The sequence below is a fragment of the Culicoides brevitarsis genome, chromosome 3, assembly GCF_036172545.1.
Source record: "Culicoides brevitarsis isolate CSIRO-B50_1 chromosome 3, AGI_CSIRO_Cbre_v1, whole genome shotgun sequence".
Lineage (NCBI taxonomy): Eukaryota > Metazoa > Arthropoda > Insecta > Diptera > Ceratopogonidae > Culicoides > Culicoides brevitarsis.
The window spans coordinates 28824738-28850830 of NC_087087.1; the positions used below are offsets into that span (position 1 = coordinate 28824738).

At 32.0% G+C, this 26093-nt stretch overlaps 3 protein-coding genes across 5 annotated transcripts in view; 1 reads left to right on the top strand and 2 right to left on the bottom strand.

Annotated features, from left to right (window-relative positions):
• Window positions 1-26093, bottom strand: part of LOC134835779 (plexin-A4) — a 107928-nt gene that overhangs the window by 1797 nt on the left and 80038 nt on the right. The window contains exons 3-10 of one of the 3 annotated variants that reach the window (XM_063850739.1): window positions 24670-25936; window positions 23335-24046; window positions 19448-22312; window positions 16475-16875; window positions 15147-15328; window positions 14804-14934; window positions 14571-14716; window positions 13996-14458 (exon numbers count right to left, since the gene is read on the bottom strand). In XM_063850739.1, the coding sequence (XP_063706809.1) occupies window positions 14291-14458; window positions 14571-14716; window positions 14804-14934; window positions 15147-15328; window positions 16475-16875; window positions 19448-22312; window positions 23335-24046; window positions 24670-25845 (5781 nt within the window). In that variant the 5' untranslated portion in view covers window positions 25846-25936 and the 3' untranslated portion in view covers window positions 13996-14290. Of the gene's footprint in view, window positions 1-13995; window positions 14459-14564; window positions 14717-14803; window positions 14935-15146; window positions 15329-16474; window positions 16876-19447; window positions 22313-23334; window positions 24047-24669; window positions 25937-26093 lie in introns of those variants that run through there. The other 2 variants (XM_063850738.1, XM_063850737.1) reach the window with 2 other exon arrangements.
• Window positions 3958-4951, bottom strand: LOC134833426 (uncharacterized). The gene is made up of 2 exons (XM_063847741.1): window positions 4637-4951; window positions 3958-4577 (listed from the first exon to the last, which is right to left on the bottom strand). The coding sequence occupies exons 1-2, from the start codon at window positions 4890-4892 to the stop codon at window positions 3958-3960; spliced, it is 876 nt and encodes a 291-aa protein (XP_063703811.1). The 5' UTR covers window positions 4893-4951.
• LOC134833410 (serpin B4-like) lies at window positions 17035-19418 on the top strand. Its single transcript, XM_063847721.1, has 3 exons — window positions 17035-17091; window positions 17146-17712; window positions 18924-19418. Exons 1-3 carry the CDS (start codon window positions 17035-17037, stop codon window positions 19416-19418), a joined length of 1119 nt encoding a protein of 372 aa, XP_063703791.1.

A 26093-nucleotide genomic window follows, 5' to 3' on the forward strand; every position in this document is an offset into this window, starting at 1 on the left:
GACATTCGTTTGCCATTCAACAATGTGCCGTTACGCGATCCCGTATCTTGACACTCATAACGATCCTTATCGCGGTTGTAGGTGAATTTCAAATGCGATTTCGAGACATTTACGTCGGGAATGATGATGTCGTGCGATCCTTCTCGTCCCAATGAGCCTCCGGTGTACGGAATGATGAACAACGAACCACTTTTGAGCTTTTCCTGATTCAAATCTGTCTCTTGCACGATGAGACGGAGCGATGGCGGGTATTTGGCGGCAATATCTGCAAAGAAAAAAATTGAAAATTCATGAAAAATCTTTTTTTTGTGGAAACTTGGGGGAAAACGAGCGTTTAAAAGTGAATTTAATTCACCTTTTCTTGGATGTCGGAACTCAACGACGTCATTATCGACTTTTTTACGCGTCAATTCTTCATTACTCTCGTCAGAAGTCGTTTTCGCACTCAATTCTCCCTCTTCTGATGGACTTTTACTCGGATGACGTCGCTTCTCGTGTCGTCTTCGTCTCTTGGGACTGCGTGATTTTCGTCTTCGGCGTCGTCGATCTCCGCTGTCGTCCCCGGATGACGATCTACGACGTCTTTCGTGACTTTTGCTGCGATAACGTCGTCTCCGATGACGCCTTTCAACCGATGACGATCTCGAACGATGTCTTCCCTTGTCCCTATCTGACCTGCGAACGCGCCCAAACTCGTCGAGAGACTCTGAGTCGCTGCGAGACGCTCGTTTTCGGTCCCTTTCACGTTCCCGGGAGTGTTTTGCCTGCAACCAGGAGAAATCGTGTGTTTATAAAAGTCGTCCAAGGTTTCTTACCTAATGCATTGGCACGCATTCGGTTTATATTTAGCTTGGAAAAGTTGGATAAAAGGCTATTTAAGTCGTTAGAAGAGTCAGAAACCTGCAAAAATTTAAGAAAAAAATATTTTTTTGACCGAAATTGACTTTTACATGTTTTTACCTTTTCCGTCGATTTGTCTCGCGTGTCAGTCTTTGTCTCGGCAACCGTATCAGCTTTGCAATAAAACTCGTAGGCGAACGTTTGTTCGTTATACGTCAAATAATTTCCCGTATTTCCATCGTAATACAAATTGTATTGCTAAAATAAATCAATTTTTTGACTAAAAATCGATAAATTCGAAAAAAAATCGCTTACAGCATTGTAATAATAGCCCGTCGTTGGATGGTAATACATTCCAGAGGTTGGTTCGTAAATCATTCCCATCTGTTGGATCCATCCTTCAGTGGCGGCACTCTTAATATCATCCAAAAAGCTCGACACTTTTTTCTCTCGTTCCTCGTCTTCGTCGATTTTCGGTATTTCAACTGTTTTTTCTTCATTTTTCTCTTTTACCTGAGACTTGAGCGAGCGTTTCTTAAGCTTTTGTAATTGCGTTTGCTGGGTCCTGATGATTTGGTGCAACTTTTTGATGTACATGCATATTTGACGCGTGTTCAAGAGATGAATTTGCGATATTTTGTACAATTTTAGGGTATGAGCTCGCGACGAACTCTTATTTTGAGTCATTTTAGCGAGGACATTGACGATTTTTCTAAACGTTTTGTGTTTACCTACTGTGTTTCGACGAATTTAAAAGCCAGAGGCGGGCTACTTGAGGGCCCTTTGAAAGAGTTTTGAGCAAATTAAATTATTTTTAATCAAAATTATTTAGCAAATATTCTAAAAATGAAATTATAAAAATCGGAGTTCAATTCATTCAATGTTTATTTGATGGTTCTTAAAATCTTAAAACTTGTCAAAAATTACGGGAATTTTCCTTGAATTTTATATTTTCATGTTTTGGCGCCTTCTCCGATTTCTTTGAAAAAATTCAGGGTAAAAAGTAAAAATTTAATGAATTTTTTTTACATTTTTGAATAAATATTTTTAAAATAAAAAATCAGGAAGATTTATATTTTTTAAATGAATAAGAAATTTTGTTTTAATTAGACGTTTCATATTAAAATATAAATGAATAATGAATTTTTTCCTAAAGTTACGTGCTCAAAACATTTTTTTTTCTTTCAAGAGAATCTGTTTGTTTTTTTCGCTCTTGAGTTTAAATTTTAAAATATTAAAAAGTTATTTGTGTTGTTTGTTGTGTTCATGGCTTGTCTGCGTTTGCACTTTGCTTTATAGATTCCAAGTCACCCAAAAATAGAGTAAAAAGCTATGATTTCCTCGAAAAATGAATTTTCAAAATATTTTCACTACAAAATTATCGATTATATTTAAAAACAATTGTTTTTTGCACGACTTTTTTCATCAGGTGACTAAATATAGGTGCCGGCTTTCTGTTCATAGATGGGTCAGGGTTTTTATTCATGCATATCATAAATCCAATACATTGCCAAATACTTAACAGATCGGTTTATTGCAACATTAGACGAACACCGCTATCTTTATTTCTCTGCGTCAAAATTTGAAAATCTCTATTTCGTCTTCTTTTTTTAGCTGCAATAGTTCATATGTGATCCAATCATACATTTGCACAATGTCATTTGCGTTTCATTTCATTTTCATTTTTTTTCTGAACATGTTCGGCGTTCTTTTTCAAATTTAGTTTGTCATCGATTACTGATCAAATTTTTTTTTGAAAATGAAAATTCTTTAAAATCTTGCTCTTTTTAAAATTTTTGAAAAATATCAAACTATAATTTTTTTTTCTAAATTTTTTTTCCTTAAATATTAGTTAAAACTTTCTAAAAGCTCCAAAATATGACAAAAATTATTGATTTATACCAATTTTTTATATTTTTTGTATGTTTGATTAAAATGAAAAATTCTCAGTTGAAAAAACTAAAAAATAATTTTTTGAGCCTTTTTAACAAAACCTCCGTTCCATACCTGAAATTTTGTGCCATTTATTCGGCGAAAGACGTCATATAAACAAACTCGTGAGCATCAAACAATTGGAGCGAAATAAAAAAATTCAACTGAAAATGGCAAAAGCTCGATCAATACTGCAACAACGAATATGTCTCCGACTCGACAATTTTCCGGATTACCTCACGAAAATCCTGTACGACGAATACCAAATCGGAAGTTCGTGCGACGTCGTCATCAAAAGCGGGCCCGAAAAGCAGGAGAGCTTTTGCCACAAAATTATTCTCGCATTTTCGAGCGATTATTTGCGCGAAATTCTCAGCACTGTCACGCCGGGCGTCATGCCTGTCTTGCTGCTGCCCGATATCGCCACCGACATCATAGATTACTTGATGATTTTCTTGTACACGGGTCAAGTGCGAATTCCCACGGAAAAATATGCGGAATTTGTGGAGGCATGTAAGGAACTTCACCTGAAGGGCATGTCATGGAACGAAGACGAACAAGAGGAAATCATGGATCCCGTGGATCCCATGGAAGATACTTTACTAAACACAGGAATCGAGGAAATTCCCATGGATTCGACGACGGAGGAGCAAATTACGGAATATATCGACTACATTGAGGACGAACCAGAGACTTTTCGTGACGAAACAGTGTCGCCGATACCAAAATCTACCGTGAAAACGATCAGAAAAAGACGAGACGACTTAAGACCTCCGAGTCCCATCAAAAAACGCATGAAAATGATCCTCCGCGAACCGCATCAGAAGATAATCTTGAACGAATCGAACATTTCTCTCATCCGCGAAAAGCTAATTGCCGCAATCCTGAATGTGTACAAAAACATGAACATGAAACTGAAAGATGTGCAACTCGTTGTGAAGGATGATCGCTTGCAGAAAGGCTTGTATCAGTGCTCGTTATGCGAAAAAATGATAAGTGTCGTGTACACCGTCGACAAAAACGGCAAATTTCGCCAATGGGTGAACTCTAATCTCAAACGTCACATCCAACGAACGCATCCGGACTAAAAAAATCACATTTTTTGGTATTTTTTGTGTTGTTTTTGGAGATCTCTTGAATAAAATAAATAGAAAGTCAAAAATTTTCGCTGTTTTACGGCAATTTTCAGGTCCCAAACTCATCCATCTCAACTTTGACAATGTCGCAATCGTAATTTTCCGTTGGCGGCAGTGCCTCGGGGGTTCGTGAATGCTTTTGTTTGAAATGCAAACGATATTTTGACGTGTTCCATTGGATAAATCGGTTCCGTTGTCTGTCCAGACGTGCGTATAAATTGAATGACTTGCGGCAAATCGGACATTTTGTCGAACTTTTCACCGAAAGAGGGTCCGTGTTCAATTCTACCTTGAAATTTACTTCCATATTGATGTCGAATGAGGAATAAAGTGTCGCTATGGATGCCTGGAGCTTCGTCTTGAAGTATGGCAAGTTTTGGCGACACACAATTTGATGTTTTTTCACGCCATCCGCACACAAGGTAACATCATTCGGCTCATCGAGCATCTCAGCGTCATTAGAATCGTCATCGACATCGTCCAGGGGATCATCCTGCATGAGTTCTCCTTCCTCGATGGGACGTTGATACGATAAATTCGTCAAATTTGTCGAAATTGGTGGTCTTGGAATGCACGAATGTTCGGAAACTTCGTTGATGGCGTCCATTTGCAAACATTTCCCAATGGAATAGAATTCTTCGATGTCATCTTTGTGTAAATTTGTCTCTCCTACAGGGAAAAAAAACATGAAATTCAACTACAAAATTTTTTTTCAAGCATTTTTTTACCTGTATAGATGAACTGCAACAAAGCCTGTACGACACTCGGTTTCACATCGGGCAAATAAATCGTTGGAACGGTACCTGGTCGAACATTTTCCAAGCATTTTTGGAGGAATTTTGAGCAGGATGCCAAATAAAAAGAGTGAGCATTGATTTTCCAGCCTCCTTGGGTTCGAATTTCGACGTCACAGTGGAAATTTCCGTTAAAACCATTTGCCAGTGCCTGAAAAGGCTTAAAGGATGATTTTTGCCGCGAGAACATCTTTTGCGTTCCACTATTTTGGATTAACTAATAGGCTGACCTGAACACAGATTCAATTGAAGTCAAGGGATTAAGATAGCCAATTACGGAAATGCGGCGAAAATGTGAAGTTTCGTTTATCATTTTCATTCGTCTCAGTCAGGGATGTAATTAGAGCGCCCCCGATTATATTTTGAAATTAAAAATTTATCTGAAATTGTCACAATTTTCTTAGAATTTAAAAATATTTTGGAAAAATTAAAATAATTAGAAACTTTTTTTTTGTAAATCTTAAATTATTTCAAAAAATTCAAGTAACAAGTTTCAAGTTAAAGCTGAAATTTTGATAAAAAAAAAAGCTTAATTTTTCTGAAACTCAAGAGATATTTTGAAAACTTTCTTATAATTTTTTTTGTACAATTCTTCAAATTCTTTTCCTAAAACAAAAAAAAATATATTTATTAAATAATTTCTAAAAATTTTAATTGTTTCAATTTAAATTATTTAAATTGACTTTTTAAATTTTTTCTTTCATAAAAATAATGATCTTTTTTTTAACAAGAAAAAAATACGGGTTTTCGTTTAAATTTTGGTTTGCTTTTTTTTCCTGTTGTTCGTCATTTTGTAAAGCTTAAAAATATGTCATAATTTTTTTTAGTTTTAATCTCCCTTCAGGTTTAAAATGCTTTCCTTAATAAGTTCTGATCAGATCAAATTCCGTAAATTAATTTATTTAATAGTTTCTCAATGCGTACGTAACTCGTTAACTTCATTTTCTATGGGCAATTGAATTATTTCTTTCTTTAATTTCTTTCAAGATTGAAGTTGTTGAATGTCCACTCTTGCAAAGATACGACGAAGAAAAAATTTCCGGTTTGCCGCGCCAAAACAGACAAACTGGAAGCCCTGTGAAAAAAAAAATATTTTCAAGAAGTTCTAGTTAAAGCTGAAATTTTGATGAAAAAAAAAATATTTATGCTCTTTTCGTTAATGAGACATTTTGAAAGCTGAACAAGTACAAGATGTGTGAATGTTCAAAAAATCACTTAATGAATACTTTTAAATATTTTACTTCTGAATATTCCAGTTAAATACCTAATTTAAAATATTTTAATAATTAATTTTAAAAAATTTAAATTTTTAAAAATAATAATAATAATAAAATTATAAAAAAAAATTAAATTTATTTAATTGTTCAAAAATTTTACCATTTCAGCTACGGGCCCTCATTAATTTGCCTCCTATGCCCTATCTATAGCTACACCCCTGACCTCAAATTCTGTTTGTTTACATTTTTTTAAGTTCGAGCGCGTGAATTTGATGAAATTTCCTGAAAAATGTTCAAACAAAATTCAAGTCAAGGCAATTATGCCATACAAAGTAGCTCCAAAACGATGATTTCCCTTCATTTTCCGCAACAAAACTCGCATGTACGCGAACTTCTTGACAGTATTTTCCATCAAAGCGCTTCCCATGGAGATTGTTTGCTGAAAATTGGTCGAGATTTACGTGAATTCCGGTGTCATCGAAGCATTTTGACTTTCGCATCAGATTTTCTTGCCAAATTACTTCTGCCACTGTCGAAGGATCCCGTGATTGTCATTCCAGACATTGATTCTGATGTCTTTAATGCCGTCCTTTCGTACATCTACGCTGGCGAATTAAATATCTCCCCTGCTAACATCAATGGTTTCATCGAGGCATGCACACTTTTGGAGATAAAAGGCATCGTGGATCAGCAATACAAGTTACTGGATCTGATTGAAACCTCGACTAATGCAACAGAAGAGCGCAAAGACGACGAATACACGATTATTGATGCCACAAATACCGAAGAAGTCGATTTTGAAGATCCCGACGAGAGAATGTCTGATGAAGAAACATCAATTATGGAGGAAGAATACGTTTTGGAAGAAGAATCCAACGATCCAATCATCATTTCGAGCTCTCTTGAAGTCCCCGAAACAACAAATCCGCCGCCCCCAAAGAAAATTCACATCCCGACAATCCAAAAAAGCATCGAAAAAATCCCCCATGGCTTCCGAGAGATCGAAAGTAGCATCGGAAACTGGAAATCCGCGAGACTCTTGACCGACGGCACGACAAACATCAATTGGGCAAATGCTAAATACTTCAAGGAACGTTTGGATATTTGCACGGCGAAGATTTACGAAAACGTTGAAATCCCAGAAGATCCGTTGGCGGAAAAGTTTCGAGCTCGAATGTACTTTTGTCCGGCTCCTGCAAGTTTGAAGGCGTTAGTTGAGTGTCTCATTTGTCACAAAGCCATTCAAGTTAGTTACAAACAGAAAAATGGCAAATTTAAGCAATGGATTAATTCGAATGTTTTGCGGCATGTAGAGACGTTACATAAGAATAATATTAGACATAAAGTGTAGAATTTTTAATAAAAGTAATAATTTATGAGAACCAAGTTTTTTTAAATGCGTTTTGAGGTTAAAATTTAAAGAAAATGTCATTTTGAGTCTTGAGGAGTAAGAAAATGTGAAATGAGGAGTAAGAAAAGGTAAAAATTAAAAATAATTACAAATTTTCATTGAATTTTTTTCTGAAGTATAAATAAATGGATCAATATAAGAATTATTGAGCCATAAGGCGTGCTGAAATTATTTTTTTTTATTTTGAGGAGTTCAAAAATGTGAAATGAAGAGAGCTAAAAAGTAAAAATTTTAATTTTCTCTTCAATAATTTTTTTCTGAATGACTTATGGATCCATAATAGAGCTTTTTGAATCATAAGAAGTGTTAAAATTTATTTTTTTAACTTGAGGAGTACAAAAGTGTGAAATGAGGAGTACCAAAAAGTAAAAATTTATAATTTTGTCAAAATAAACTGCTTCGATTCTTATGAAATTTATTAAATTTGGATTTAATAAATCAAAAAAAGCCTCTCGAGAGTAAAAAGCATAGAAATTTGTTTTTTTTTTAATTTTAGGAGTACAAAAGTGTGAAATGAGGAGTACCGAAAAGTAAAAATTTATAATATTGTCAAAATAAACTGCTTCGATTCTTATGAAATTTATTAAATTTTGATTTAATAAATCAAAAAAAGCCTTTCAAGAATAAAAAGCCTTGAAATTTGATGTTTTTTTTAAATTTGAGGAGTACGAAAATGTAAAATAAGGAGTACCAAAAAGTAAAAATATCATTAAAAGTTTCTTAGAATGACAAATAAATCGATAAAAAGAGCCTTCTGAAGCATGAGGAGTATTAAAATGTAAGTTTATTGGATCATGAGGAGTAAGAAAATGTGAAAATTTAAATCCTAAACAAAAAAAATGCGATTTTTTCGTTCTAAACGAATACTTACGAGTATAAAAGGAGGTATTTTAGGGATGAATTCAATTTCTTGTGGGATGGAATATGTCAATAAATGCCTTGTGAGAACCAACATTTGCAATTTTTCCTTAATTTACTATAAATTGCAACGATTTTTCTGCTTATACGTCATTCAATCCTTTAATTTGTGACAAAAATGATCAAATTTGTGAAGACACTCAAAAGTCTCTTGGAGGACTATACCAACTTTTTGGGAAGCTTCGAGTATCTCGAGACATGGTTGACATTTTTGGGCACCAATATCTTCAATCCAAACTGGTTTTGGGGGTGTGATCGTCAAATGAAGCTATCTTTTACCGTGTACATGATGTTTTTGCTCTCAACGGTGTGCTTTTCGTTAACCAGCATATTTTTCCTGTACGAAGATTTGGAAGATCGGATCACTTCCGTGATTGGATTGCTTTTTGGATCACAAGTAAGGAAAAAAAATCCTCAAAAAATTTTTTTCTAATTTTTCTTGAGTTTTTAACAGATTTTACTGAAATTCGTCATTTTTATTTACAATCGCGACGAGTTTCGAACTTTTAAGGAGCTGGCAACGGAAGACATCAAAGAAGGGATGACGGGAAAAAATCCAGTTTATCGTCCAATCATGCATAAATATGGAAAATATACGATGTAAGTTGAATTTTTAACAATTTTTTGCTAAAAAATGAAAATTTTAGGTTAATACTGCAATGGGTCCTCTTTCTGTACTTGACTGCTCCTTTAGTGATGTGTATCTTTCCCTTCTTTTTCGGGAAAGAATGGCTTTTACCCGTTAACATGTTGATACCCGTACTGCAGTAAGTTCGAATTTTTGTCTTTTAAAGCAGGAAATTTACAGAAAGTCTCATTTTTAGTCCAAAAAGTTATCCTGGATATGCCATCAACTACGTTAATGTGACCTTCATGTGCTTTGCAGTCGCCGTCGGATACCTCGGTAAATTTTTTTTTATTTTTTTGAACAAATTTTTATCAAAAAAATTAATTTTCAGCATTCGATTGTACTTTTGTGGTCTTTTCGATGTACCTTTCGTCCCGTTTCGAGTTATGCGGAGATAATTTCCTCACATTGGGCACTACGAAAAATCACACCGCGACATTGCAACATTTGAAAAATTGCGAATTGTTGTTCGAAAAAACTCTAAAGTCACTAAAAAAATTTTTTTAATCAAAATTTTAGATAAAATTAATTTTTTTACCTTTTAGACTTCATGCTTCTTGCAAAAATATTTTCAAACTTGTGGTAATTTTGCAAATATTTGCGCTCGTTGCTATTATGGGTTCCGAGATGATCCTCGTGTTGATAAATCCCTTCAACTCATACTATTTGCTGTGCCTTTCGTCGATCACTGAAGCTTTGTTGTTCTTCACATCGGGAGAATTGGTCGCAATGAGAGGATCTGAAGTCGCTGATAAAATTTACAACTCAAAATGGTACGAAATTGACGATATTGCGATGAAAAAATCTCTGGTTTTGATCATTTTACGGTGTCAACAGTCCTTTTATTACAACTACAAAGGGTATGATTTGTCCATGACAACGTTTACAAATGTAAGAATTTATTAAAAACTTTAAAAATTGTATTTTAAAGTTTTTTCTTTTGAAAGGTTTGCAGCGGAGCGTTCAAAATTTTCAACGGAATAAGAAAATTTTTGGTTTTGGAGTAAATTTTCATGAAATAATTGTGGAATGCCGCTTAAACTGATTCATTTTTAATGTATTTGCACCAGAGTTGCACAAAAATTGCACATTAATAAAGATATTTTGGTCACGTGACTTGTTGTAGCACAAATAAATATGAAGCCTTGATAAAATATTTAAATTAATTTTGTTTAATTGGATTTAAAAAATTCACTAATTAAAAAATAAAATAGGTAAAAAAAATTAAAATTAATAAAAAAATTAAAAATATTATTTTGAAATTAAATTAAAAAATTTATATTATTTAATTTTAATTAAAATTAAAAAATAAAATACAAATTAATAAAAAAATATTTTTTCCAAAAAATAAATTTTGAAAATTTAATTTAAAATTAAAATTTATTAAAAAAAAATATTTTTTCCAACAAATAATTTTTGCAAATTTAATTTTAATTAATTAAATTAAATTAATAAAATGTAAATTAATTAATTTAATTAATTTATTTAAAATAAAATAAAAATTTAATTTATATTAATTAAATAAATAAAAAATATTTGAATATTATTTTAAAATTAATTAATTTTAAATAAAACACATTTTATAATTTTTTCACATTTTTTGTCCATTTTTATTAATAATAATAATTATTATTTATTTTTTTATTTTATTATTAAATTTATGATGTTTGTTGTTGTTCATTTATTTTACTTAATATTTTTCGTAATTCATGTATTTTTCAATGTAATTTTATTTATTTGTAATTTATTACGATATCTCTGTCATTCACTCACATATTTATTTTTATGGTATAATTATTATTATCATGTATTTTTTTATTATTATTTATTTTAATTTATAATTAATTATTTATAAATTTATTTACAAAATGATTTTGAATAAAAAAGTTGTAAAAAATGTGGGGCGTTACAGACGAACACATTACATTGACAGTTTATTATTTTTTTGGTATTTCTTTCATCATTTCGAGGAAAAAAGGACTACAAGCCTTTTTAACGTTATTTTTACACTCATTACGCAGGCGGGAATATTTTTTTTTGTTTATTCGTTTAGATAGCATGAGATTAATTTTACAACATAAAAACATCGTTTGGTCTTTATTTGTAGTTTTTTTTTTCGTATAATAATTAATAATATGATTTTTTTGTCACATTATACAGACAATGAATGCAAATACATGAATGATATTTTTTTATAATTATTTTTTTTTTTATTTATTAATTATTTATTAAAACATTCATTTTTATGTCTATTTTTATTTTATTTTTTTTTCTATTTATTTATTTATAACATTTACACAGATTTTATTAATATTACGTTCATTTTTTGTTATTTTTAGCATTTTTTTTATATAAAAAATTTTGTAGAAAAATTAAATGATATTTTTATATATTTAATTAAGATTTCTAGATTATTTTTTTTATAATGAACTCGCTGCATGATTATATTGGCGTTTTATTATAATTTATAATATTTAGTAAAATAAATATTAAAAAATGCCAAAAATTCGTATAGCATAATAATTTGTAATTTAATGGATTTAATTATAGATAGACACATAGTGAGCCTGTTTTATATTGTTATTACGCGTAATTCACGAATATTTAATTATATTATTTTTTTGTTGTAACCTGAATTCACTTGAGTGTTCTATTATTTTATATTTATATGGTTTCTTTATGTAATTGATTTTATTTTTATTTATTAAAAAAATTAAATTAAAAAATTTTAATAAAAAAGTTGCGTGCTAAAATGCGTAAAAACGTATGAATTTTTAAAAAAGAATTTTCTTACATTATTATTTTTAATTCATTAGTATTAAAATTCGTACAAAATTAGAGTTTTTTTTTTACTTATTTGTAATTTTTTTTATTTAATTTAAAATTCAGCTACCTACCATGTTTTTTTATTATTATTTGATAATTTTTATAGTCCACGTATTTTTTATCGATTTTAAGCAATTTATTCATATTATTTAGCTCATGACATAAAATTTATTATTTTATTTTATTTTAATAAAAATTCCATCCATTTGTATTTTTTTATAAAATAAAAAATAAATTTTATGAAAAATTATTAAATAAATATTTAATTAATTATAATAAATGGTAACAATCATCATAGATTTTTTTTTTAATTTTAAATTTTTATAAAAATTTATTAAAAAACAAGCTGTTGTCAGGATGGGGGACAGATATGTATGTTTATATATTTTGTAAGAGTCTCATATAAAAAAAAATTAAAAAGGAAGACAAAATTTTAAAAAATTAATTTTATAAAAAAATTTAAATTACCTTTTAACTGAAAAAAAAATCATAATTAATAAAAAAAACAAAAAATTATTTTTCAAAATATAAATGGCATCTTAGGTTTGTCTGTATTTCATTTTTACTTCTTTTTTTTTATCTAAACACAATTTTTCTTACAAACTAAAATTTTTTTTAACAAAACTAAAATAATAATTAATAATAATAAATTGCAACAAAAGTTTGTCAAAGTTTTAAATTACTAAACTAAAGACTATATTCTACTTTGTTGTTCGAATTTATTAATTAATTTAAAGGAAACTTATAAAAAAGTTACATTTATTCACGAATTTAAAGCAAAAGTTATTACACAACGAGTTAATTTTTGTGTTTTGTTCAAATATGTAGTATAAATAAATGGACGTACAATTAATTATTATTTTTTATTATAAACAACAAATTTCACACTTTTTTAATATATTAAAAAAGAATATTTGTAAAAAAAATATACAAAAAATATTTCTTTGTCGTATAAAAAGTGGAAAATTTTTTGAGACATTTATTTTTTTTTATTAATTTATTTTTTTTTTAATTTTATTTTAGTTATCTACCTAGGAAACTATAATAATAATAATCATCATTAAATTATTTTCATTTATAATAATTAATAATTAATTAATAATAATTTTATATGTAGAATACAATAATATTTAACGCAGTATTTTTTTCACATGTTTTTCTTTTTTCAGGACGTATAAAAAGCTTGAGTTAATTCTTATTTCATAGAATATATTGATATACATTTACATACATAATTTATTATTTTATTTTATTATTATTATTTTTTGTAGTATAATAATAACTCTCTATCTAAAAGTCAGAGTTAAACACTTCGCTAAAAGTGTTCTATCAAATTTTTTTTGATATATATATATAAAACATTTCCTCGTGTGTGTGATTATTATTTATTAATAATATTATTAAATATTAGTTTTGGCGGAGAAAATGAACGATAATGTTTTGGTGGCGTCGATTTCTTGCGGTATATGTAATAAAATTACGGCAGAATATGAATTGTTATGAGATTTTTTTTTATTTATTAATATTATTTATTTATTTATACACATCATCATTTTTTATTTTTGTCAGTTTTTGTCAGCAAATATACATTAATAATTTAATTACAACAAATTTCGATAGTTTTTAATTTTTTTGTATTTATTAGTCACGAACATTTATCAAATTTTGTCTATTTTTTTTATTTTTTTAGTTATTTATGTTGAAATGAGTGTTTGTTTTTTAATAAAATTTAAAAATATTTTCTATAGGATATTTTTATTTTATTTGAACATTATTACACATCCAGGATTTATTTTATTATTTATTTTTTTTTTAGTTTTACGAAATTGACATTGTCAGTTTTCACTCCTGTGTGACCGGTTTTTTTTTGAAAAATAAAATAATAATAAAAACCATTTAATTTTTGATGTACTTTCGATTCTATTCTAGCACATTCCTTTGTTAGTTATAATTATTAATTGTATAAAATTATATAAAAATATTATTTTTAATTTTTTTTTAGAGAATGTTTAATATTGAGTGGAATTCAAAGGAATTTTTCGTTTGTTAATTAAAAAAAAATGTAAAAAAAAAAATTTTAAATGCAGTGACAGAAAGTAATTATTGATAAATATACAAAAAATATAAAAAATACATATACACAAGTTATATATCACAGAAAACACACAGAGTATAAAAAAGTTGTGTGTTACAAAATTATTAATAATTATTTTTAATTACATTCGAGTTTCATTATACATTGATGAAAAATTATGCTTTTGTCACATAATTTCGTATCACTTACGTTCCCTTATTTAATGATAAAATTATTGTACATCAAAAATTAATGGCTTTGTACAATTACAATTTCATAATTATTTATTATTAATATTTTTTTTGTTGCTTAATAATAGGAAAAAAAAGTCAAGTAAAAATTAATTAAAGACATTCACGATGATGATACGATGCTGATGATGGTTAAACACTCAATATAATAATAAATATATAATTTTTTTTGTTTAGTAATCTTCATATCCGCTGTATCTGTCAAATTCGTCGGCCAAATTGGGGTAAATCGGTGGTCCGCCAATTCCGCCGCGTAGTTGTTCTCAATCGGACGACATGATGTTGTGCACTTGCTCCAACTTGTAGGCGAGCCGTTGTTTCTGCGAAAATTCATCTTCCTCTAGCGTTACGGTTAATTGCTCGTTGTATTTCACAGCGTACGTATATAATTCGTGGAGGGCACAATTTGTGTTGAATTCGGTCGTGTGGAGCTAAAAATTCGAAATTTTTGCGTTAATTTTCGATTTTTTTTTTAATTTTGAGGATTTTTAATGGAAATGCGTGAAAAATGATGGAAATGTGACAGAAGATACTAACACTTACCCTTGACTCTTCCGCTAACATGGCGTTCATGTCTTGATCTGATATGGCTGGCATCTCTCGGATATCCGAATAATATCGTTCTACCCATTCCCGGTACGATGGAATGTCTTTGGCGTACAATAACTTAGAGCTAGGTGAGTCTTTGCCTGTAGAAATTAATTTTATAATCAAATTTGCAGGAAAATCAATCAAACACGACTTGCGGTGTGACATTAATATGGCAATTTACTTACCTAATCTATGGTCCGATGTGGAACATGAATCCATAAATGTCTGCGCTACTACAGATAAACACGAGTCGACGATATTCGATTTGTGTATGTCGAATACAAAGTTTGGATTTTTAATTAGATTTACCCAGAACCTGGAAAAATTCGAAAAAAAAAAAGTTTAATATGATGGAAAAAGGTACGAAGCACCACAAAAACTACAATGAAAAAGGAATGGCGCGCTCGACAAAAGAAGCCAATTAAAATGTAAATTTTATAAACAAAATTAATATTTCTCCCTTTTTCATTTCGAAAGCGTAGCAACGCATTGTTTTCGGATGAAATGCAAATTAAATTTAAAACTTACCTTAGTGGTAAACTATTACTCTTCCACGTATGTACAACCTCGGGATCTGTGATACCGTGTAATAGGGCTTGATCATCCAAGAAGTCAAACATGTATTTTATGGCGAGCGGTAGTGCAGAGCCGCGATGCGCTGTGCTGAAGATCGTTTCGAACAAGTCGTCGACGAATTTTTGAAGGGTACCCTGTGAAGAGAAAAGAATATTTTTTTTATTAATATTTTAAATTAAATAATTATTTTTAATTTTTTTTTTAGGAATTAATTTGAATAATTTTAAATTTTTAAAAAATATTTTTTTAATTAAAAAAAAATGTTTAAAAATTATTTTAGGCCGCTCCAAATTTTTTTTGAACTTTTTGTCCCATGCCCCATTTCAAAAGCCGAAAATCCAATGGGGCAAAATAAAAAAAAAAAATTTTTAAATTTCATCAAAAATGACCGTTTTTTGGTCTTTTTTCATATTTTTTCAAGTAATTTCCCAAAATTTTTTAATTTTCAAGAATTTTTGTATTTAAAATCGTATTTTAACATGAATTTTCTTCTTTAATTTTTTTTTTTTTAATTATTTTTTAAAATTTTTTGACAATTTTTTTTACGAATATTTTTTTGTTAAATTTTTAACAAAAAATGAATTTTAAAAATATCAATAAAATAAACTAAAATATTGATTAATGACAAAAACTGTTAAAATTTTGTTATTTTGTATGAAAAAATATTTCAAATTTTTTTTTTTATTTTGCCCCCCCCCCATTTTGAAAAAAAGTTTTTGGGACAAAAAGTTCGAAATAAATTTGGAGCGGCCTTATCATTATATAAAAATGATGAATTTTTTTAAATTAAAATTTTAAATATTTTTTTTTTATTTTTTTTTTAATTAAATTTTTTTTTAAGATTATTTTATAAAAATAAACAAAAATGAAATTATTTTTTTCAAATAATTTACAAAAATAAAATAAATAAATTAAGTGAGAAAAGTAAATTTTTAGTAAAACATTTTACTTTTATTTGATTTTTTGAAGAAATATAATTTTATTATTTTATTCTATTTTATTATTTATTATTTTATTTTATTTTATTAATTTTAAATAAATTAATTTAATTAACAAATTAATTTAAAATAAAAAAATGTTTAAAAATTAAAATATTATTTTAAAAAAATGTAAAAAATAATTAAATTTAATTATTTAAATTTATTTTCTTTTTTTTAATATTTTTCCTTCATTTAATTTTTAATTTATTTTTGTTATTTAAATGATTTTTTTAAAATATAATTTTACGTAGGGTTTCTTTCAAAAAAAATTAAATAAATTAATTAAATAATTAAACTCACCTTTGTCGCTAGCAATCGCGTCAAATAAATCTCCGAGACCATTTTATTCACGCGTTCGCCCTCCTTCTGCATCTCGTTGTCGTGATGCTTCACCAAATGCCAATACTTGATGCCATTGTCATTGCCATCGGCATTCAATGGGCTACATGTACGACTAAATGGCGGACTCGCTGACCCATATTTCGACAAATTAAGCGTTTCGTACTTGTGGGTCTTTTCATTTTTCTCAGTCAATATTGACAAGTTGTAAATTGAACTTTGTCGCGGTACTAAATTGAGGCATGCACCATCTGGCACACGATAATGATGCAGCGTATTGAGCTTTTTCCACTCGCCATCGGTTTTCGATGTCGAGTCTTCGTCGTACAGGATGACACGACCTGATGCACCCGTGCGCCATTCTGCGAAAAAAAAATTGTAAAAATTAATTATTTTACGCCATTTTTTCATTGAATTCCGCTTGAATCACGTGTCAGATAATTAATATGTGGTCTGTCGGTGATATTAATAACGTTATAAAGGATGTTCAGAAAAGGAAGTTAATCATTCGTCAGTTGAGGATGGCAGAAGAAGCATTCATCAAAAGTACTTTTGACTTCGCTTTGAAGCTCTTTAAGGTAATTTTCTCATTTTTTCCTCAGAAATAAAAAAAAATAATTTTTTCCCTTCAGGAAGTCAGCAAAGAATTCAAAGAAAACGATTTTTTCGTCTATTCCCCGCTTTCGATCCAGTCATGCTTGACTCTCCTCTACATGGGTGCGGAAGGAATTTCCGCCAAATCCATCGCAGAAGCCCTTGCCTACAATCAAAAATTGAGCAAAGTCGATATCGCGTGCCTCATCAAACATCTCATGGAACAAAGTGAGGAAGAAGATTCCATCGAAGTTGCCAATGCGATTTTTCTGTTGGATCCTTCGGCGAAAATTAGTGATTTTTACAAGAAAATTATTCAAACGTATTTTCATTCAAGTATCGAGCCATTGACAGATAACGAACAAAAATTGGTCAAAGCCATCAATGATTGGCTCAGTAAAGCTACTCATAAGAGGATGAAAGAAATGTTGACGGCACAAGATTTGGTCGATTCGGCGAAAAATGAACGCAAAAAAATGATTGTACTGGATGCCTTGTACTTTAAGGGACGATGGGCGTATGCTTTTGACAAGGCACTCACGGTGAAACGGAAGTTCTGGCATACAAAGGAAGCGTTTATCGAGGTACCGACAATGCAGATAACGGTAAGAACGGAAATTAAAAATGTTTTTTTTTCAATGCATTTCGAGAAAAAATTATGAAAAATGTGCACTGGGTTGAAAATTTTAAAATGTACATTGGGACAAATAATTTAAAATGTGTATTGGGCTGAAAACTTGAAATTTGAGGTTAAAAAATTTGCATTGGGATAAAAATTCAGAATATTTGACATTTTTGAATATGCATTGGGTATGCATTTAAAAATTTGCATTGGGGCGAAAAATTTAAATTGTGAACTGGGCTGAAAAACTTGATATTTGAGGGTAAAAATTTTACAATATTTTAAGAATTGGCATTGGTATGAGAATTTTGAATACTTAAACTTTTGAAATATGTACTGGGTCTAAAAAAAAAATTTGTTTTGAGGCAAAAATTTTAAAATATTCGAACATAGGGTTGATAACTAACATTTTCATTAGATTAAAATTTATAAATTTTTTAGAGCAAATTTGAAATTTGCATTAGGGTGAAGATAAAAAATATTGAATTTTAAAAATACGCACTGGGTATGATTTTAGAAAAAATATATGAGACAAAAAATCTAAAATATTCAATTTAAAAAATTTAGATAATGCAATTGGGTCAAATAATCGAATTGTGCACTGGGTTGATAACTTCAAATTTTTTATAGGGATAAAAATTTAATTTTTTGCTGATTTTATTTTTGCTTCAAAAAACAAAATATTCATTAGGGAATCGAATTGAAATTCAAATTAGGCTAAAAATTTTAAAATGTAAAATATTCAAAATATGCATTGGGTATAAGTTTCAAAATATGCATTGGGGAAAATAATTCGTAATGTGTATTGGGCTTAGAACTTGAGGGTAATTTTTTTTTAGTAAATACTTATTAAGAATTTACAATGGGCATCAATTTAAAAAAATTTTTTGAGGCAAAAATAAATATAAATAAAATTGTGCAAAAGGTTGATAACTTTAAATTTCATTTGGGTTAAAAAATTTAAATTTTTTTAGGGCAAAATACTCAAAATATTCATAAGGGAGATATTTAAAACTTGAAATCGGATGAAAATTTAAAAATGTTAAATTTAATTTAGGATGAAAACGTAAATTGCGCATTGGGAAAATTTTAAAATATGCATTGGGTATTAATTTCAAAATTCGCTTTGGGTCAAAAATTTAAAATATCCATGCTCAAATCCGTTAATTTCCTACTAAAAACATTTCTTTTCAGAACTTTTTCAACTACGCCCGTTTCGAAGAACTCAAATTCTCCGTCTTGGAACTAAATTACGTCGATTCTGAGTTATCTCTCATGATTTTTCTACCGGATGAGCCATCCCAACTGACCTTAATCGAAGAAAATGCGGATCAACTCAAACTTTATGACATCGTAACGATGCTTTATTTGAAAACTGTTCAAGTATTTCTTCCGAAATTCACGTTGGAGACAAAATTTGACCTGAAAAACTCGTTCAAAGCGATGGGCATGGAGAATCTCTTCACCGCAGATGCAAATTTCAAAGGAATTTTCGAGAAAAAAGGAACTTGTGTCGACAGTATCTTTCACAAGACAGTTTTTGCGGTAGATGAGGAAGGCACCGCCGTGTATGACAAAGATTTTGGGAAAGTTGATGTTGTGTTCGACGTCAACAGGTCATTTTTCTTCTGTTTGAAGCACAAATTCGAGCATAATGTCGTGATAAGTGGTTGCGTTCGTAAATTTTAAACCGAAAATTAATAAAAATTGTTACTTACCCAAGTCGAGATCGTCTCTTCGCGGTCTCTGTCCCCATGGAATCGCCCGATAAATCGTATCCAAGCATTTTTCCTTCACCTGAGAGATTGTGTCGCAGTCCAAAACTTTCACCGGGATATTTTCCGTGTGCGTTGGCACCATTTCCATGTTATTGCCGAAGATTGGGGGTTGTGTCATGCTCGCGTATACTGTATAAACCTTGAATTCGATGAGTTGTCGGATGAGTTTCTCCTCGCTCAGGGAATAACGAGCTTCGTGCGTGATGGCATCAACGGGTCCTTTGTCGACTTGACCTTTGACGGCGCGGAAAAGCATGTAAAGTGGCTCGCCCGCGCATTCTTTGAGGAATTTAAAGAGCAAAAACGTGAACCACGCACTCAACATCTTCTCGGCGACACTTTCGGTTCGTCTTAGCAAGAGTTTCGGATGCGATTTGCCATCGATGCACTTCTCAATGAGCTCCGCCAGCAACGTTTTGAGGATATCCGTGCAATATTCGAGCTTACTTTGGAGCGTTACCATAATGAGCGATGCCACATTGACCCGTTCTCGCATCGAAAAGTACCTGTTGCTCTCCAAAGTGCGAATAAAGAGCAAAAGGAACGTCTTGTTCATGATTAATTGCCCGAAAAGTCGCAATCCCTTCTCTTTGCGCAGCAATTCGGGACGTTCCCATTGCAGTACGACATGATCCTCGTGATTGGGGAAGAGAATTTTCATCGCATACGTTCGATAATCGAGGAAGGGAATACCGCCCGACGTAATATCGCCCGTTAAATCTGTCATTTCGGTTTGTAGTTCGGCAAATGCTTCCTTACATTCAGCTGCGACACGCAATTCCAAGATATCCATTTGCTCCTGCATGTTTTTCAGAACCCGATTTGACTCGGAGGTCTTTTTCTTGTAAGCCACAAGCAACGCGATGATCACAAATAACACGATACAGATACCGGCAATCCCAAAAACGACCACATTGTTGCCCAAATTGTTAAAACTGAGCGCCGCACTGCTGTAAGTGAGTCTTCCGATGTTGTAACTCAAGTTATTGCCCACTTTGACGACGACTTGAGGTGTGCCATCTGTGGTTGCGGCATCAATTGGAGGTCGGCAGGTGAGTTGTTGCCTCGAAAGTGACGTGATATTGCAAATTCCGTCGCCGATCATGACTTGGACATCGGTTTCTTTGGCAGCATGACTCAAATAACGCCCGTTTATCGTGAGATATTCGCTATTGAAGAACTTGAGGTCCTCGTCAAATGGATAAAAGACGGGATTCGGTAGTAATTTGAATTTTTCAAACTTTTTATCTTGCGTGAGATTACGAACTTCCATGACATCGTCCATTTTGAAGCCATATTCGAGTAATTCGGGGTTGTCGGGATCCAAGTTTGCACTGTCAGCGTCGATTATCGGGCTGTCACACACCATTTCGGTATCACTTCGGATCTCGCATTCGCCCAGGAAGCTCTTGCTGTCGTAATAAACGTACATACTCGGGTACTGGATCGAAGCAAAGTTTTTGCCGACGACGTGAATCTTAATTCCGCCCGCTGGAATGCCACGCGGAATCTTTTCGCCGTTGCCGCTCATCGCATACTCGATTTTGGGGTTAGGTACGTACTCGAAAAGATCGCCGTTGTATTCGCGCGCCGCATTATCGAAGCGCATCTTGAGTTTGCCGCGTGTCAAAGTGCGACTGGGACTCGTTTTGCATAGCGCTTGGGTCTCATCCGTGCTCAAAACCTCACATTGCAAGTTATCGATGAACGCCCGGATCCTGCTGCCCGCATTCAAGTACTTGCCCTTGATGCGAAGTTGCGTGCCTCCCGCTTGCGGACCGCGTTTCGGCTCAAAATCATCAATTTGCGGATTCACAAACTTGTATTCGTTCTTCGACTCGCCACGATATTCGTTGATTTTGACAATGATGGGACCCTCACGGAGTTGCTCGACGCCGGGACTGTCGACGTTGCACACAATTTGCTTCGTTTCGACATAAAGTTGGCGGTAGGGGGCGCAATCGATGCCCGCAATCGTGACACCCGAATAGATGTCGCTGAAATTCCTGCCCAAATTGATGCCGCGAATTGTGATGTTGGTGCCGCCCTCCCACGGACCCGTTTTCGGTTCGAACGAATGGATTTCCGGATTCGGGCACGTTGCTTGCCGATTGAGCCAGATGAGTTTATTTTCCTTTTGAATGCTGCACTGATCCTCAATTTCGCACGTATTGCTCGACGAGCACCATCCACAATTGAATTTCTCGGGCAGCTGGAGACAAACGCCGCAACTGTCAGCCATATCGCGACATCGATAAATCACGACGTGAATATTGTGCGGATTGTCGAGCGGTTTGGAGCCGCCCCAGATGACGGCGAAAGTTGCTGTGAGATTCGGCGATCGTGACGTGTACATAAATTCCATGGGATCGCAGTAAATTGTGTCGCCCAATAATTGCGCATTCACCGACGTCACTCGACCTTCGATGTTAAATTGACACACGAAGCGCGTTTGCACGATAAATTGCCCGATGATGTGAACTTTTACGCGGATTGATTTTTTCGAGCTGGCAGCGACTAGAATCTCGCTTGCGTCGCCCGTTGCATTGATAGTTGGGCAAAAAGTGGGTCCGCTGCGGTATGAAGGCCCGATTCGGTTGACGCCCGTTACCAAAATATCGTTGCGGCAATTTTCGGCAGTGTCGTGCGTGCATCGATGAGCTTCGACGCACCAATCGCACGGGAATTGGGATGAAACGCAACGTGTGCATGAAGTGTGTGTGGAGCAATCGAAGAAGGTAAAGTTCGTGGAGACGAGATCCGGGCCAGTTTGTGTGCGAACAGACAATTTGGCGGTAAAGTGATCTGTTGAAGAAAAAGGGAAAAAATGTTAAAATATTGAATTTTGTTTAAAAAAGTTGAAAAAAAAAATTCCTTGACTTGCTTTGAAAAATCTTAAAATTTAAACTTAATTTTTTTAATTTTTAAAATTTTACGAAAATTTATTTAAAATTATTTTTTGCAGTATTTTTTAATGAAAAAATTTTTTATGAAAAAATTAAAGTTGATTTAAATTTACAATCAAATATGTAAATTAATAAAAAAAAATTGAAAATAAAATTTGAGTAAAAAAATAATTTTTTTTATTTTTTGATGATAGAAATTTAAAAAAAAATTTTTAATTAAAATTAAATTAAAAAAATTAGAAAAAAAAAATATTCTTAATTTTTTTGAATTAATGTTTTTTTTATTATTTTTTTTACTTTTAAAAATTTGATAAGGTTTTTCATAAATAAAAATTTTTTTAAACAATTAAATTAAAAGTAAAAGGATATTTTTTTTAACTGAAATAATATTTAAAACATATCATGTACTTAAAAAAAAAAATGAAAAAAAATAAAAAAATTATATGCAATTGAAAATTAATTAATTAATTTTAAAAATATTTAGGAAATATTTTTTTTATTTTTTTTTCCATTTTTAAATATTTTTTTTTTTTTTTGTAAAATAATTTAAAGTCGTTTTTTAACTTATTAAAATATTTTAAAAATAAAATTATATTTTAAAATAAAATATTTTACTTTTTTTACGCGGCTTTTTAAATTAAATTTTAATTTTAATTTTAAATTTAATTTTAATTTTAATTTTAATTTTAATTTTAATTTTAATTTTAATTTTAATTTTAATTTTAATTTTAATTTTAATTTTAATTTTAATTTTAATTTTAATTTTAATTTTAATTTTAATTTTAATTTTAATTTTAATTTTAATTTTAATTTTAATTTTAATTTTAATTTAATTTTAATTTTAATTTTAATTTTAATTTAAAATCTTTCAGAAATGTCAAAGCAAGTCGGAAAATTGGATAAATTTCACAAAAAACTTACGTTTTCCTTGTGCAATTTGCGGCAAAAGATCCGTTCGTGGCGTCGTACAATTAACTCCATTCCTCTTCCGTGTGGCATTTGTCACAAGAGGCTTTTCCTGACTCGAAAAAGTGAACGCACACACAAGATGTTCCTTCAAATTCGGCAAATGATCGATAATAAGCTCCAATGTGCGTGCCGTTGTCCGTTGCAGCTGATGCGGCGTCACACTCGTGATCGTCGTGCACTTGCCCGTCTTGTAACTCACCCAAAAAAGCGGATCGTTGCCGTCATCTTGACACTGCGACCGTAAACTGCATTTATTTTCCAAGTTGCACCATCCGCAATACGGGTCTTTGGCGCCCAAACACTCGCTGCACGACTTGTAAACCGTGCAATCGTGCACCTTGACCTTGTGAACCTTGTATTTCGTCATGGCGTAAACGTGTTTTTCCGATTTGTCGAAATGCATGTCGGCATTCACGGGAGATCCTTCGTCGATGGGAATGTCCGAGTACTCGATGGCGTTCGTTTGCGACTCGACAACGACTTTTTTGAGGTGTCCGCTTTTGGTGCCGATGAAAACGACAGTGAAACCGCTCGTAGTTGTCGATGCGACGGCAGTGAGTTCCGTGTTGAAGATGGCAACGGGAACTGCGGTAATGGGTTGTTCGCCGCCGAGCGGAGAGTTGACATCTAAACCGCAAAAGTCCTCGGAGATCGTTTGAAGTTTCTGGAATTGAAGGAAATTTGAGTTAAAATTTGTTTTGTTTTAGTTGAAACTTTCTTAAACTGCTTTTGGAATGACATTTTTACTTTTCGAAATAAAATTTTTACTTTTCGAAATGAAATTTTTACTTTTTAAAATGAAATTTTTACTTTTCGAAATAAAATTTTTACTTTTCGAAATGAAATTTTTACTTTTCGAAGTGAAATTTTTACTTTTTGAAATGAAATTTTTACTTTTCGAAATAAATTTTTTTACTTTTCGAAATAAAATTTTTACTTTTCGAAATAATTTTTTACTTTTCGAAGTGAAATTTTTACTTTTCGAAATAAAATTTTTACTTTTTGAAATGAAATTTTTACTTTTCGAAATGAAATTTTTACTTTTCGAAGTGAAATTTTTACTTTTCGAAGTAAAATTTTTACTTTTCGAAGTGAAATTTTTACTTTTCGAAATAAAATTTTTACTTTTCGAAATAAAATTTTTACTTTTCGAAATGAAATTTTTACTTTTCGAAATAAAATTTTTACTTTTCGAAATAAATTTTTACTTTTCGAAATAAAATTTTTACTTTTTGAAGTGAAATTTTTAATTTTTGAAATAAATTTTTTTGAAAAAATAAAACTTACCGTTGGAACGCATGGCATATTAGGACTGATAAACTCCAATCCACGTTGTCCCGTACCGGAGAAGCATGACTTGATGTTTTGCATAAACTTCCTGCGGATCGCCTTGAGCGGATAGATACACAAAGCCGAGCGATTCGCACTTTTTCCATCGGAAAACACAGCAAACAGAACATCATCCTTTATCGTAATCCCCATACTTTCGGCCAAATCGCTTCCGGGATTCGCCAGATACGCCGCACGCACCAGATTGTACTTGACATTTTGCTGCTCCTGCCCGCCAATGCAATCAACGGGAATTTCCGTGTACGAGTAGTAATTGGTGTCTTCGTGACATATTCTAACTAACTTTGTGATGTATTCCTTTGGATTGGTATGCGAGTTGTGTTTGAGTTGCGTCGTGAGGAAGTACGAGAACTTCTCCGAGCTGAAGCCGTACACGTAATTCACGAGATACGATTCGCGCGCATACGAGTTGATGAACATACGCGTGCCCGTTGTCACTGCCGACGCGGCAATTTGGAAAATTTTTTGCGCATCGAGACTTCGTGATGCCACGGCGGGAATTTCGCTGCGGTAAGCGCTGTTGCTCGTGAACGTCACGCCCACGTACATGACTGTCGTGACGGGCGGATTTGGCGGACCGGGAGCGATAAACGCCACGGTTGATGCCTCGGCGTTGTTGGCAACAACAGCTTCCTGGCCCTGCTGCTCGATAATACTGATATTCTGCAAGTTGCGGACATCGCAAATGCCCTGGAAGAGCGAGCCGCACGTAATTAACCTACTTGTACTGTAGTCGATGAGCAAGACTTTGTTCACGTTGTCGGTGAGCGTTTTTAGCGCTGCCTGCGGGCAATCGAGCACAGTGCAATCGGGCGAATCGTTTTTCGGGCCCGTCACTTCCGTGATCACCACTTGCAAGTCTGGCGACAGTTGGTAGAGACGATTTTTGCCGCCGATTATCACGCGTCCCGTGTTCCGGTCGACAATCAGGTGGTTCAGCACGACATTCTCGAAGTTTGCCGTGTGCGTTATTGTTCTATTGCTACCGCTTTTACTAAGATTATTGTTTGTGTTGCCTCTATTGCTTTTACTGCTGCCCGAGGACGTCGACAATGCCGTCGCATTTTGTACAAGGATTACCGTGAGCAAGAGCCATGAGCCTATGAGCTTCATTTTTCGCGTGCAGAGGAAATTTACGTGTTTTTTACGTCTAAGAGAGTTGCCAAACCTTCAGTTGCTCATATGTCTCGTCATATGTTCGGATCTGAAAATAGAAAAAAAAACCAAAAATTAATAAATATTTCTGACCATTCAACTCGCTTCAATCTCGTTCCCAAGTAAGTACCAGTACGAAAACACTCGTGAAAAATCGATTTTGCACGCACACAAATCCCCAACAACATACTTCATTTTATTAATAA